This window comes from Osmerus eperlanus, chromosome 14 (assembly GCF_963692335.1).
Source record: "Osmerus eperlanus chromosome 14, fOsmEpe2.1, whole genome shotgun sequence".
NCBI classification, from domain to species: domain Eukaryota; kingdom Metazoa; phylum Chordata; class Actinopteri; order Osmeriformes; family Osmeridae; genus Osmerus; species Osmerus eperlanus.
This window is the reverse complement of record NC_085031.1, coordinates 15097652-15110751: the sequence shown is the minus strand read 5'-3', so window position 1 is coordinate 15110751 and position 13100 is coordinate 15097652. Positions and strand designations below refer to the sequence as shown.

The following is a 13100-nucleotide window of genomic DNA, read 5'->3' as shown; positions in this document are numbered from 1 at the left end:
ATGCGTCAATTGTTATTTTTTACCAAAAAAAGAATTCACGGATGATCGTTCAACAGTTACTTCATTGTACATTTCTCGTTTGCGCCATTTGTCCAGTTTTACGCACGGGGATAAGGAGGCAGGCAGGCATGGCTACCATGAAAGCACACTGTGTGCTGAAGGTAAGGCCTTACTCTTTAGGCAGACCATGTACTCGCTCCATTTTGTTCAACATTGAGGACAGAAATCGGGAGCCAACGGAAGTTGGGTAGTCAAGCAATTCTTTTGCTTTATCATACCTTTTATACATGATTATTAACATCATTTGTAGTCTATTTCTGTAGCTAAATTACTCAATGTTATTTAAAACGTGCAATTTTATTAGATTTAAGGAGGTGTTGTCCAGTTGCTATTTTCCTTCGTTTGTAATTCCTAGTTCAAATATCCTCTAGTCAGGATTTACGGAAGCCAACTAACAAGGTCTATTTAAAACTCACAACTCGAGTAGTTGTGTTAACAATTAGTCGTCATAAAAACATTTTACACTATAAATACACCGTTTTGTCATTGGAATCAACCCATACAGGCCTACATTTGGAGTGCATTCAAGCGGCTTCCCCGGGCTGTGGTGGCTGATGCAATGCAGACAGGACAGGCAAAAATGCTTCACCAAAATTTGAGTCCAATGTCTAATCAGAACTGTTAGGCTATTTCAGTAGCTATTTTACCGTATTGTATTGGGAAACGTCTTATGGATTCATAGTCATGTCATATATTTATATATTAGCAGGACTAAGTATTTGTATATAATTCTAACTGTCTAAACTACTAAAGTCATATTATCCTATGCAAATAACTGTATGTTATTGTAAATTGTTTGACCGTTTTTACTTGGTGTTATGCATGTTTTGTATTGCCGTTGTTGTATTTTTTTTGAGATGTATGGCAACATCCAATGATTGTATTATGGTAGAAATATTTAGGCAACGTACGCATGCCATTAAGTTTGCACATGGCAAATGTGCGTTTGTACGTTTCATAAAATCAGAAGTTAAACAGACAACAAAGCTTTGTATAAGATGTTGGGTCGCCAAGGATGACCTCGCCTGTAGCGACAATAAGCGGCGCCTTATTGAAAAGAGCAATAACTGTGAATCTGCATCTTTTGCTGATTTACTCTTCACCTAATTTGATGTTTACAATTATGTGTTGTACGTATTGTTGTTGTCATAGCCTGTACAAATAAACATACATGTATCAAGAAAGTATATGTTGCCTATTTTCTTTATTTGGGAAAGTGTTTGGAAAAATCAGTGTAGTTAAAATAACTAGCTTTAGTGCGGATAGAGGATCCTATGTTGTCCAACATGTGGATTCCAAGCATCTGATGTTTACGTGGCTTATTCAGGGATGCAAGTGTCACCTTATAGTCAACAGCATGAAGATCTGAGATCCTTGCTGCGGGTCAAAGGTTAGCTGACCTGGCTTAGATCCCATGTAAGTTCCTCTCCAGTGGAACCCACTGAGATGAGGTGTGATTGGGTCGGCCCTATCACATGAACATAAACCCCTCACCAATAACAGGGCCCCTCCATTCCTTTGATAACTATTTTCTCTTACAATTATTTAGCTTGAGATGGAGAAATGCGAGAACAGACCACACAAACACTACAACGTCAATGAATGGAGGCCTTACCTCAGTGTGCATCTGCTCAGTGATGGAACAGGCACTCATTGCGAGGGTGGGAGGGAAAGAGCGAGGGCGGGGAAGAGAGAAGAGGGTGGGGGTGAGGAACGGAGAGAGAGAGAGAGGGTAGAGGAGAGAGGAGAGAAAGTAGCTACACTGTTACAAAAAGGTCTTGCCAAATAGATGTTTCCGGTGAAGACGGTGTCCATCTGAGAAATCCACTGAAACATATATCGTTTTAGAGGAAGTTGTGACTAGAACAAGACACCTGCTGGAGACGTTGGTTTGTTCCTTAGTCTTATGAACACAAGCCATGCTCTGTTTCATCTGATAACCGGCGCTGGATTTGCCATGAACTTAGCCTCACTTCTGAGGGACTGATTCATTCAACTGACATCAACCGATCTAGAGTCTCCTGAGGAGCTATGACTCAAAACGGTGCCCTGACAAGCAATGGCACTGCGAAAAAAGGTGAAGATCTCAAGATTGTCATCGTTGGAGATGGCGGGTGTGGGAAAACTTCGCTCCTCATGGTGTATGCCAAAGGAGACTTTCCAGAGGTAAGGGGAACTGACGTTTATAGAACCAACTTCATTGAAATGTTGGACAGTAGAAAAAGGAAGTTTAGTGTGTTTGGCTCACCTTTCATTGTGCTCTTTATTTCTGTAAGAGTGGATCTGTCAGTTGCTCACAAGGTTGTACATTACCTTTGACATGGAGCTGATTTTTTATTTTATACTTAATGAACTTAAAGCTGAATGTGAGGGAAGACAGGTTAAATGAGGGAATCTCCACCAGGTACAGCAAAGGGTGTCACAGACACAGACAGGATTAAGGGTTCTGTAAACTGATATGTCATTGGATTTAACATGTTTTCTGGTAGTGTACCAACATTAACTAGAATGCTATACTTCTTGTTTTGGTGTCATATCTACAAATCAGAAATATGCACCGTCTGTATTTGAGAAGTACGTCACCACCATCTCTTATGGAGGGAAGGAGATTGTGCTCAACCTCTACGACACGGCCGGTAAAGTTCATTTTCATTGATGACATTTACCTTTCATCCTCAGCAAACATATTTACATTTAGTCATTTAGCAGACGCTCCTATCCAGAGCGACTTACAGTAAGTACAGGGACATTCCCCCGAGGCAAGTAGGGTGAAGTGCCTTGCCCCACACAATGTCATTTGGCAAGGCCGGAATCGAACCGGCCCGATTCCCTAACCGCTCAGCCACCTGACTCCCTACACATATAAGGGGGTAGAGAGTTTGAATCTTTGACCTCTTGACCAAATGCTCCAACCACTGAGCTATACCTTTCATAGATATCTTCTTTCTCCTTATCTACCGCCCTGATTATGATCGATTGTTTTCAGATGTGTCAATTCAGTCCAGTCATGGTAGACAGGTATGCGGAAGAACCAAAGGGTGTGGAGCCTGTGTAGGTGTGTGTGAGAGCTTGTTGACACATCTAGCCTCTCATGGTTTAGGGACGTCATTCTGATGGGAAAACTTTGACACCCATCGATGAACATGCAGATGAAGAGATACAAAAATATGTGAGGGTTAAATGATTAGAGGGAAAAAAAAAAGCAGCCAAACGTACCAATGGCACACCCTCTCAAATCTTGCCCTAGGCCTTTGCATTTCTGTGCAAGGCGTTAGTAGTTAGCTTTTTGCCTAACACGAGGCATTACTTCATATAAGATGAGTGGGTGCAGCATAGTCTAGCTAGCAGCATAGTGACTTTCTTCCTGTAAGCGCTGGTGCTTAGATAGAGGATGTGGTGAAAGGTTGATCTACAAAATAGTATCTGTAGGTATGAAGTGTAATTCTTCCTCACTAGACAGTAGATAAGACATGGAGTTGCAATGAGTCTTAATCACACAGAAACTCAACCAGTTGTGTTTCATTATGGTTGAACGATTCTTCAATAATCAGTGCACAGAGTAAATTTGTGTTACGTGTGCAGTAAGAATGTACGATGTAACAGTTTAATCAATTTAAAGAACACAATGTCCACCAGATATGTCAGAATATACAGGCTTGTAGAGGAATTCAGTTTTTATAAGGAAAGCCATCACCATGTCCTAGCAATGTCCCCATCATAAATTGTCAGTTTATCTTAGTATAACTGCTGCTGAGACACTCATGTTTCACAGGAAACGGAAGTTGAACGCAGGAAGTGGTTTTACCTCTCCCCCAGTATGACTTAGTATCAGACCATGCTATGCTTAGATGTCACAATGTGAAATCATATACAGGTTTAATGGCGTCGCTCATTAAAACCCTGTTCACTGAGTATGCCTATGATGTCCAAAGCATTCAATAGTTGTTCAAATGAAACAAAAAATAAATAATTATTTGTTCTAAGGTACATTTTAGTTTTTTTAAATGTATATTTGTTCTAAGGTACAATTTGTTTTCATAGATGTATATTGGGAGTTAATGTATGTGTCTGTGTGTTTCCTTCAGGTCAGGATGACTATGACCGATTGAGGCCCTTGTCCTACCAGAATGCTAACCTTGTACTGGTGTGTTACGACGTGACAAACCCCACAAGCTTTGAGAATGTGTTGATCAAGGTACTGTCATCCAACGACAACCCCAAGCCGCCACACACATCCACCCGCAGCTTCCCTCATTAGAAACATGAGGACTATACTTATATATACAGAAAAAACGTGAGGACACGTAGAAAAGTCCTGAGTGTGATGTCACAGTTTATGTGTATCTGATTGTGACAACACCACAAAAGTTGGGAAAGGAATTTAATGAGATCACATCTTATCGGCAGTTTCTGCAGGGACACCATGGCAAGAATCCTGCCTCATAAATGATTGACTTAGAAATGTACATTGTTCTGAAAGACCAGCCAGCACAGTCATTTTAAATGAACTTTGACCCCTGTGGGTTGGCTCGAAAGAGAGACTGTGCTGGAAACCACCCCTCGATGAGTGGTGAAAAGTCAACACACAGACATGAATGCAAACAGACGGATAAAGGGGTGAGGAGAACACAGCCACAGACATTGTGCTTACCAGCACACGAAAGAAGCACTCGTACTGCATGTGCACAGGCACTCCCTGCTGGGGTGGCAGGAGGGGGGAATAATAAGTTAAGGTGCGGCAGAGTTGCCCTGACCCAGCTCATGCTCTCTCTCTCTCTCTCTCCTCCCCCCTTCTCTCCCCCAGTGGTACCCAGAGATCAACCACTTCTGTCAGGATGTTCCTGTCATCCTGATTGGCTGTAAGACTGACCTCAGGAAGGACAAGGAGCGTACCAGGAAGTTGAAAGCCTTGGATCAGGCTCCTATCACCTACATACAGGTGAGGACAGAGGAGTGACTTCATGGGTTCCACCACTGACACTGTGATGTCAACTAGCTTTAAATTCAGTCTCTTTTATATACTCCATTAGATATATTGCATATACATATTTACACCTTCCTGAGACCCTTTATTTCCTTACAATTGTGTTTATCAGCCAAACCTGAACGCTTAGATTATGTAAACATTGATATGCTGTTTTTCCAGGGCTCAGGAAATATATTTCATATTGTGTAAATAGCAGTCAGATATTCTGACCCCGTCTCCCTCTTGTGAATGCTGGATGTGTGGGTGAACAGGGTGATGAAACCAAGAGGCAGATGAATGCAGATCTTTACCTGGAGTGCTCAGCCAAATATCGGGAGAACGTGGAGGACATTTTCAGAGAGGCCACCAAGCGAGCCCTGGCTGCCAGTCGCAGAGCGAGACACCGAGCGAGGAAGAGGCACTGTGTGCTCCTGTGAGGACACACTGGGACGGTGGCCCCAGGGAGGGGACAACTGGAAGGAGACAGAGTCTAGCGGTCTGCTGAGGACGGATTACAGAGGAGCACTGACCTGCGTTTTCTTCTCCCCCATGTCATCCTCAATGACAAAACCTTCCACTGAGTTGACTTGACAATCAACAGAACTACACCCCTAACCTCTCTCTCATCTGGCTAGAGAAACTGAACACTGGATGGATGTACCAGAGCCGTTTGGTAGCTCGTAGCGAAGGAGGGTTTTGAGTCTACAGTTTGGTTTGACTCGTAGACCGGACTGGACTGAGAGTATGAGACAAGTCTGCTTCCTTCTACTAAATGCAGTGCTCATATGTGAGGATGGGTGTGAGGCACATTGCTCTTTGGTGTCAAATATCCATTTTCAGATAAGATCTTCTTATGATTGTATTAAGATATTGTTTTGTACTAAAGGTGCCCTTTTTCAGTGATGTCTCTATCCATGCCTCCTTGTCTTGTCATCCTTTCAACAGCAGACACAGCAGTGACCAGCAAACAGCTGTCCAATTGTCTAACTCAGATGTTTCTGTGGAGTTTGGGTTACTTCTCTACGGTTATGTTCAGGGTGGGAAGGAGAATGTAACACTGTCTAAATTGTGGACCAGAGATTATTTATTGACAAAACAAACGCCACAGGGCGACAAGGGAACCAAGAACGGTGCCAAGTAAAATAACACAGTAAAAGAACTCTCTAGCCTGCCTGATCAAATAATGCTTCTCTAATGCAAATATACATGGGGTTGCACCCTCTCCTAACCTAGTGTTTAACAGGTATAAACTACGTGATGGGACTTATGCCCAAGGGAAGATTACCTATACGTTCTGTCCCTGTGCGAATGAACCAAAAGATCAACAAAAAGCACTAAGCCTACAGGTAGTCTAGGGTCAGGGAGAAATACGACACCGAACTGAATGCTATTTTTACTATCGCTACTTATTTTAACTTCAGTTACATCCCAACAAACACAGAAAAGATGACTAACTATTCCCACACAAGTCCTTCTTACCGTCTGCAATGAAACTATTTTAGTGACAGGGAAACAAACAACCCACTTCTACTCGACAGACAAGCTGATTTCCTTCCCGCTCCATTTATGAGCTGGTGCAACAAGCGGTCCTCCAATCTTTGGCGACAGTGACCCCTAGTGGGGGTTTCGGATATATATTCCTTGCTCGGGCAAATCCATCTTATTTGGGTGTGTAAACATACCGCTGAGTAGAACTTGCAGTTACTGATGTGTGTTGGTGTCTACCAAACGCTTGTAGTGTGTGTATGGGTGATATTCCAACATATACATATGTTAATATGATTATGATTGAAGTCAGGAGACAAAACCATCTTTAATTCTGATGTTTAATGTACAGCGATTTACAGTTTCAACATCCGACACCAAACTTTTCATAAAGGAAACGCTTGGTCAGTCATGTCGTAGGCAAAGGTTACTGTGAGGACAGTACGAGACATGACTTGATTTTACAACGTTCAGGTATCGGACGAGGACATGATGCACACCATAGCGGCTCAGAAGTTTATAATGTAAATATAATAATGTAACATCTTGGTCTAGTTAATAACGAGCTTACAGTACACCCGACGAACAGTAACAACAATTCCCTTCTCTGAAACACACTGCTTCCTACACAAGGTATTTCTTAACTTGACAGGACACTTGATTGAAAGACAGGGACCTAAACGAGCCGTTGTGACAGGCTACAGGAAGAATAAGGCATTCAGGGCCTGTCACTACGTAACTACAGCGATGCACATCCATTTGTTCAAAATATACTATGGTACAGTACAAATAGCAATCGCTCTCCACCATGTAACCAAGCAAGATCATCATCTACAGTTTATCCATTAGTCTATATATCACGTTGTGTTGTTCCATTATACATTTGATCACAATAGCTCACTTGCTTGTGACATTATTCCCAATAGTATGTTCACAGTTAAAGTGCTCTTAGCAGCATTTTCTTTACAGTAACCAAGTTTGAGCTTGATATTGAAATATGACACTATCAGAACTTTAACTACCTAAACTGAGCTGGACCCATATGATTGTAAATCACTTGTATCAAAGATTCACGATCAGCCTGTAGGTTTAGACTGAGGTAGGTGGAGGTAACTCACTATTCTCAATAAGTATTCTTTGAACTCTGAAAGCAGCAGTCTGAATAACGGCTACTGGTTTGACCAAAATCCAATGACAGGCAGCAACAGCAGAACGACAATAATGGTTGTGTCCATGTTGCTGCATCACACATCAGGACTGAGGCGATAGAAAACTAGGACTATTTCATAAAGCGGATTGGGGTCATTTAAACACTCCAAACAACCGAGACATTGTTTGAAAGATAGTTGACAATCCTGTTTTTATATATCCCCAAAATGTCAGCTTACTAAAATAAGACGGAAAGATGGATGTATACAAAGTGGGCCCCAAAAGAAAGACCCACAGGTTTGAAAAAGCCCACCAGGTGAATCACTACCAGAATAACTGAAGACCTGCGGGTCACACAACACAACATAAACACACCAATGGAATAATGGGACACTGTGCCTTGAATGTTTCCATACATAAACTACCCAGAGAGACAGTCTGACTTCTACAACTCCATAGGCATTGTGAAGTCCTCTAAGGACACAAAAACTGATTTTTCTGATGACTTAGTGCTACTACTTACCCTTTAGAGTTGCATATTATTTGACGAAAAGTCTCTCTTTACATGTTCATGCACAGACGCACACATACATATAAAACCTTCAAACTAACTGCAGTCAGCTCAAAAACAATTTAACTATACAAGGTCTATCCCCTCAGTGGTTCGTTTGCCAGGTGACTGTCACTCAGTGTCACATCTACAAATGTAACAAGGACCTCAACAACTCAGTACAAACACGAAGCCCGTTAAAACTGCCTTTGATAATTGTGGTTTCTGCTGCTGCTAGCATGGTCCGCTAGTTGGCGGCTGGGTCTCGCTCCTCGGAGTTCCAGAAGTCAAACCCTCCATTGATTGTGTGTGTGCGACATAGTCCCGTTTCACTCCATTGTTACTGGCTACTTGGTAATCTGAGCTGCTCTCAGCATCGTTCTCAGTCATTCTTTTGTACCTCCTCTTTGTTTGTCTGCACCTTTTGGTGGACGACTTTCACCGTGGTGAGGAAGTTCCCCAGGAACAGGATGAGGAATGTTAGTGCCAACATGAATACCTTTCAAGACAGGAAACAAAAGAGTAAGAAAGAATGAAGGAAAGAACTTTGGAAAAAAATGACATCACACACAAAAACTGTTTGTTTTCTTCCTAAAGAAGAGGGAGAAATAGGTGCTTGAAACAGTTTTTTGCAGCTAAGGGTGTTGACATCCATACCTGCCACTCCTTGCAATCATCACGGCCTGCCAACCGAAACAGGGTCCAAGCGTTGTACAGCTGCCAGAACTAGAGGAGATGCGACAGAAAAACGTTAATCCAAGAACACAACTACGGCATTAAGCCCGTGTTCGTTCAACAAAAAAAGTTTTAAAAAAAAATCACTCTTCATTGCTACTGGTTGCACTATCAGCAATATTGCACTATTGTACTTCACTTGTTTTAGGTTAGTATAGGTTTATAAGGTTAGTATGTTATTATGTGTATTAAAGGTTTAGTATACTGTATTGAATATTGTATATTATTTGTATATTAGGAGGTTTACTATATTTGATCTTATCATAGACGTAATCTATGTTCTGTGTACTTATATGTTATGCCAGGTTGCTTTGCATTGTCTTGTCCTAAGAATGTCAGTGCCCAGTCTGACCCTGTGTTGTTCTGTGCATCTGACAATAAAAGACTTGAACTTTGAATAATTTTGAAGAACCTGTGTAGATTATCTTGAGCAACACAAGAGATGTGACCATTCTATCTCCCTGTTACCTTCCTCTCCCTCACTCAAACACCCCCTATGACAGTCTGGATGATTTAACCCAGGCTTATACACTGAGGCCTAAACAGGGCTCGCAACTAACTTTTTTCCCTCATAGTACCGTCTCCAAGTCCAAAATTAACCGTCCCACTCTGAACTTGACCTGTCCCAAAATGTAAATTCTTGTGTTTTTTTTTTACATTTAGATTTTTTTTATTAATTTTTAAAGTGAGCACAATACAAATAGTCAACAGTGAAAAAGTTGTTTATGTATAACATCAGCATAGCAGGCATCTTAGAACAGATGACCATCTGTCATAGGAGTCAGATAGCTGAGTGGTGAGGGAATCGGGCTAGTAATCAGAAGGTTGCTAGTTCGATTCCCGGCTATGCCAACCAAATGACGTTGTGTCCTTGGGCAAGGCACTTCACCCTACTTGCCTCGGGGGGAATGTCCCTGTACTTACTGTAAGTCGCTCTGGATAAGAGCGTGTGCTAAATGACTAAATGTAAATGTAATGTAATGTCACCTCCAGCTTTGTGTGGTAGCTGAGGGTTTTGACTCACATGCCCAAAGAAGAGACATGGGAGCAGAAAGGTGAGGCCTCTCCACATCCAGGACTGGAAGCCCTCTGGAACACACAGGCAGAAAACACCCACATTACATATTTATAATGTAAAAATAACAATATTTTCACATTCTGACACACTCTGTACCATGTAAGGGGCCATGCACTGTGCTACAGATTAAATTAAATACACAAAAAAAAAACATACAGGTACAGATGTACAGATAGATGATAAAAAATACAAAAAATACAAAAAAAAATGCTATAGATTTGTATTTACTCAAGTGGTACGGGCAACTGATCAATGAAACAAAACAAGTTGCACAAGAGTCCCAACCCACTTTACAAGTAAAAGACAGGCCATTGACACAGTAACTTAAGTGTGCGCACACCAAAGACTCACTCAAAGCACACGGTGACAGACTGGGTCTGCCTGGTCGTAACCGTGCTGCTCCTGTATCCCCTCCGTGACATGAAACTTTGCAACGCTTGTTTGGTGGGTAAAATACGCCAATGGAATATCCAATGAATATTTACCAAAAACCGCCCATCTACCGAAATGTTAACTTACCTACAGTAAGGTCCAACTGACTTCTCTCCCCCAAAGCTCGTAACCTGTACAAGCAGCCACTCTGGTAGTAGTATTGTAGAAACTGCACAAAGCCTAAAACAAGATAACAATGAATTATCACAGTCATCACATATTCTGGTACTGTATATACTAAAGCTATATGTTGCTATTTCAAGTAGGCCTGCTTATAGCTGTTGTAAAATACAAATTGATTTTTTTCGACACTTATCCAAAGCGACATAATAGTAGTGAATAATCAAAGGTCCAATTTGCCCTTTGCCCTGAATACACTGTGATCAGGATAATCTAGAAAAGACAGGGTTTTACTCTGATAAATGGAGAAGGCCAGGAACTGACTTCTGAACATCTGGTACATTGGCCCTTCAGGCCTGTCAGGACACACAGAGGATCAATACAGCTGGATCAAGTCAAACATCAACGTGAAGTCAATGATATGGTTGCATCATATCGATGGAGATTTCTAAACAACTTACCAGGTAAGCATTACACCAGACAGAAAGGTAGATACATAGTGATGGGAGACCCACCATCCTTTAATTCTGGAAGCAAACAGGAAGCACTATGTCAATGGTAGAAATCGTATACAGTACCGAGACTGGACTATATTTCTGCTACTATCATGATTACACTACATAGTCAAAGTGTAGCAGCTCACCTGGACCCATTGCTCATGAGAATGCTCTCCCTGATTGTCAATGTGCAGTAGTACCACACCAGCAAGAAGTTGAAGATTTCATCTGTGACACTGCAAACAAAACACACACAAGAAGCCTTCCATTTCTATTACCGTTTTGAATCTATATTGTACATAGATTTTTGGACAACATTACAATGATATTTGCATTTCTGAAGACAAAAAAAAACAGGGAACAAACTACTGATCAAATCATACTGATTGAAACTCACCGGTAATTTAATAAGAAAAGACAGGTTATGGCACCAAACATCAGGATAATAGTCATGTAGAGCTTGAACTTCTCATATTCATCTTTGTAGGCAAATCTGAACAACGGATCGTAAGAACATTAGTGACAGGGTTCTATACATCAACATTCTATTCCATCTACATCCTTTTCCGTAGAGCACACCACAACAACACATTGCAATCTAAGATCAGAAACATACTTACTTTGCCTGGTTGCTGAGAAGTGTTACATTTACATTGCCCAGGACTAAATTTAGATACAATCTAAGAAAAGAAAGGAACACATTTGCAAACAACTCAGGATTAAGTAATTCGCTGTTCAGTTACAGTAGCTAGAAAATTATGACAAATAAATTAAATTTACTGACCCATTTTTTTTGGGCAAATACGCTTCCATGTCAAAGAAGACATTTTCTTTCTCTTTAATCTGAACTTGGATATCTTTTATCAGCTCCGATTCTTTGTCGTCACATGTTTTCACACACCTATAGAAACCAGATAAATGAGTGATTCTTAACAGTAGGACATGACGTCAAATGTCTTTATGTGGGCTGCATGGTTATTTGACACTTAAAAACATGTTTTCATATTTTCTTTATTTGTGCTTCATCACAAGATGAAAGCAAAAACAAATACTGTAGTTCATTCCCACAAGACAGCTTGTACTGACCTTTTTAGACTTTGACTCAAGTCCTTCAGACCCTTCCTCTGTTTACCAATGGCACTGCTACACGTCGATTGAAGGTTAGTAAGCTCCTCAAGTTTCTGTCTGTACACTTTGTGAGTTTCCTGGATGACAGAAACACGTATGGTGGACAACGGACACTGAACGTGGCATGTACATCGCACACAAGTGTACAAACAATGGAATCAGTTACGGTTGTAAAACTGACTAGATGTAGGTACTTAAATAAAGTCCCCAGCAGATGCACTTTAATTAGCCAGCTGTCTAGACCGCTACATCTTCGAGTGATGATGGAGCTTGTTTATATTTTCAATTATCGTGAATTACATTATTACATTATGTTGGAGCTACTGTTTTGGCTAGATGTAATCAAGTGAAGTAGCAAGGTAATCCAACTACAGTAGCTATCTAACTGTTAGCTTGCTAGGTATCAAGAAGGTACTATCTTTAGTTATACACTCTTAAAAGTAACGTTAACAGGAACTGCGGGACTCACATGAACGCCATATAAGAACACCTTTCAACCTTTTGACAAAAACATATTAGCTAAGACGCATGATGCAATTACAGTAACTATATCATTCATACAATTGCTAAGTGGGGGCTAGCTAGCAAGCTAGGCAAAGCTGACAATTACACGCACATCAATTTGCGGTCGTCCACGCCAGCCAGGTCATCATAGCAAAGCACCTTGCCAAGCCCACTGTCAACTGATTTCTTATCTGCTTTTTTACCTGTAATTGTTGATATTCTTGGTCAATTTCTTCCCATTCAGTTTGGCATCTTTGCAGTGACATTGTTCCAGTTATTAACACAACTTAGCTTATCAAAAGAGACACACAACCAGTGAGCTACCACTGTTCACGATTCTTCCACCCAGACGCAGGCGCATTGTGCTCAATCTCCTGAACTTCTCCTGATTCAACC

At 41.1% G+C, this 13100-nt stretch overlaps 2 protein-coding genes across 2 annotated transcripts; one reads left to right on the top strand and one right to left on the bottom strand.

Annotated features, from left to right (window-relative positions):
* Nucleotides 1–1792: 1792 nt before the first annotated feature.
* On the top strand, nucleotides 1793–5943 carry rhof (ras homolog family member F). The gene is made up of 5 exons (XM_062478504.1): nucleotides 1793–2226; nucleotides 2609–2696; nucleotides 4146–4255; nucleotides 4865–4999; nucleotides 5299–5943. The coding sequence occupies exons 1-5, from the start codon at nucleotides 2092–2094 to the stop codon at nucleotides 5461–5463; spliced, it is 633 nt and encodes a 210-aa protein (XP_062334488.1). The 5' UTR covers nucleotides 1793–2091; the 3' UTR covers nucleotides 5464–5943.
* Nucleotides 5944–8342: 2399 nt separating this feature from the next.
* On the bottom strand, nucleotides 8343–13090 carry tmem120b (transmembrane protein 120B). The gene is made up of 12 exons (XM_062478372.1): nucleotides 12908–13090; nucleotides 12159–12277; nucleotides 11857–11973; nucleotides 11693–11752; nucleotides 11470–11565; nucleotides 11219–11308; nucleotides 11037–11102; nucleotides 10870–10931; nucleotides 10543–10635; nucleotides 9970–10034; nucleotides 8868–8936; nucleotides 8343–8709 (listed from the first exon to the last, which is right to left on the bottom strand). Exons 1-12 carry the CDS (start codon nucleotides 12968–12970, stop codon nucleotides 8593–8595), a joined length of 1017 nt encoding a protein of 338 aa, XP_062334356.1. The 5' UTR covers nucleotides 12971–13090; the 3' UTR covers nucleotides 8343–8592.
* Between the last annotated feature and the right edge of the window lie 10 nt (nucleotides 13091–13100).

Bases quoted from the DNA above. Each gene is read 5' to 3' on its own strand.
- tmem120b (XM_062478372.1), bottom strand. From the start codon at position 12,970: ATGTCACTGCAAAGATGCCAAACTGAATGGGAAGAAATTGACCAAGAA. The intron at 12,278-12,907 runs GTAAAAAAGCAG...TCTGTCATCCAG, and splicing joins AAGAATATCAACAATTACAG to GAAACTCACAAAGTGTACAG. The intron at 8,710-8,867 runs GTATGGATGTCA...CTGTCTTGAAAG, and splicing joins ATGATTGCAAGGAGTGGCAG to GTATTCATGTTGGCACTAAC.
- rhof (XM_062478504.1), top strand. From the start codon at position 2,092: ATGACTCAAAACGGTGCCCTGACAAGCAATGGCACTGCGAAAAAAGGT. The intron at 2,697-4,145 runs GTAAAGTTCATT...TGTTTCCTTCAG, and splicing joins CAACCTCTACGACACGGCCG to GTCAGGATGACTATGACCGA. The intron at 5,000-5,298 runs GTGAGGACAGAG...GTGGGTGAACAG, and splicing joins CTCCTATCACCTACATACAG to GGTGATGAAACCAAGAGGCA.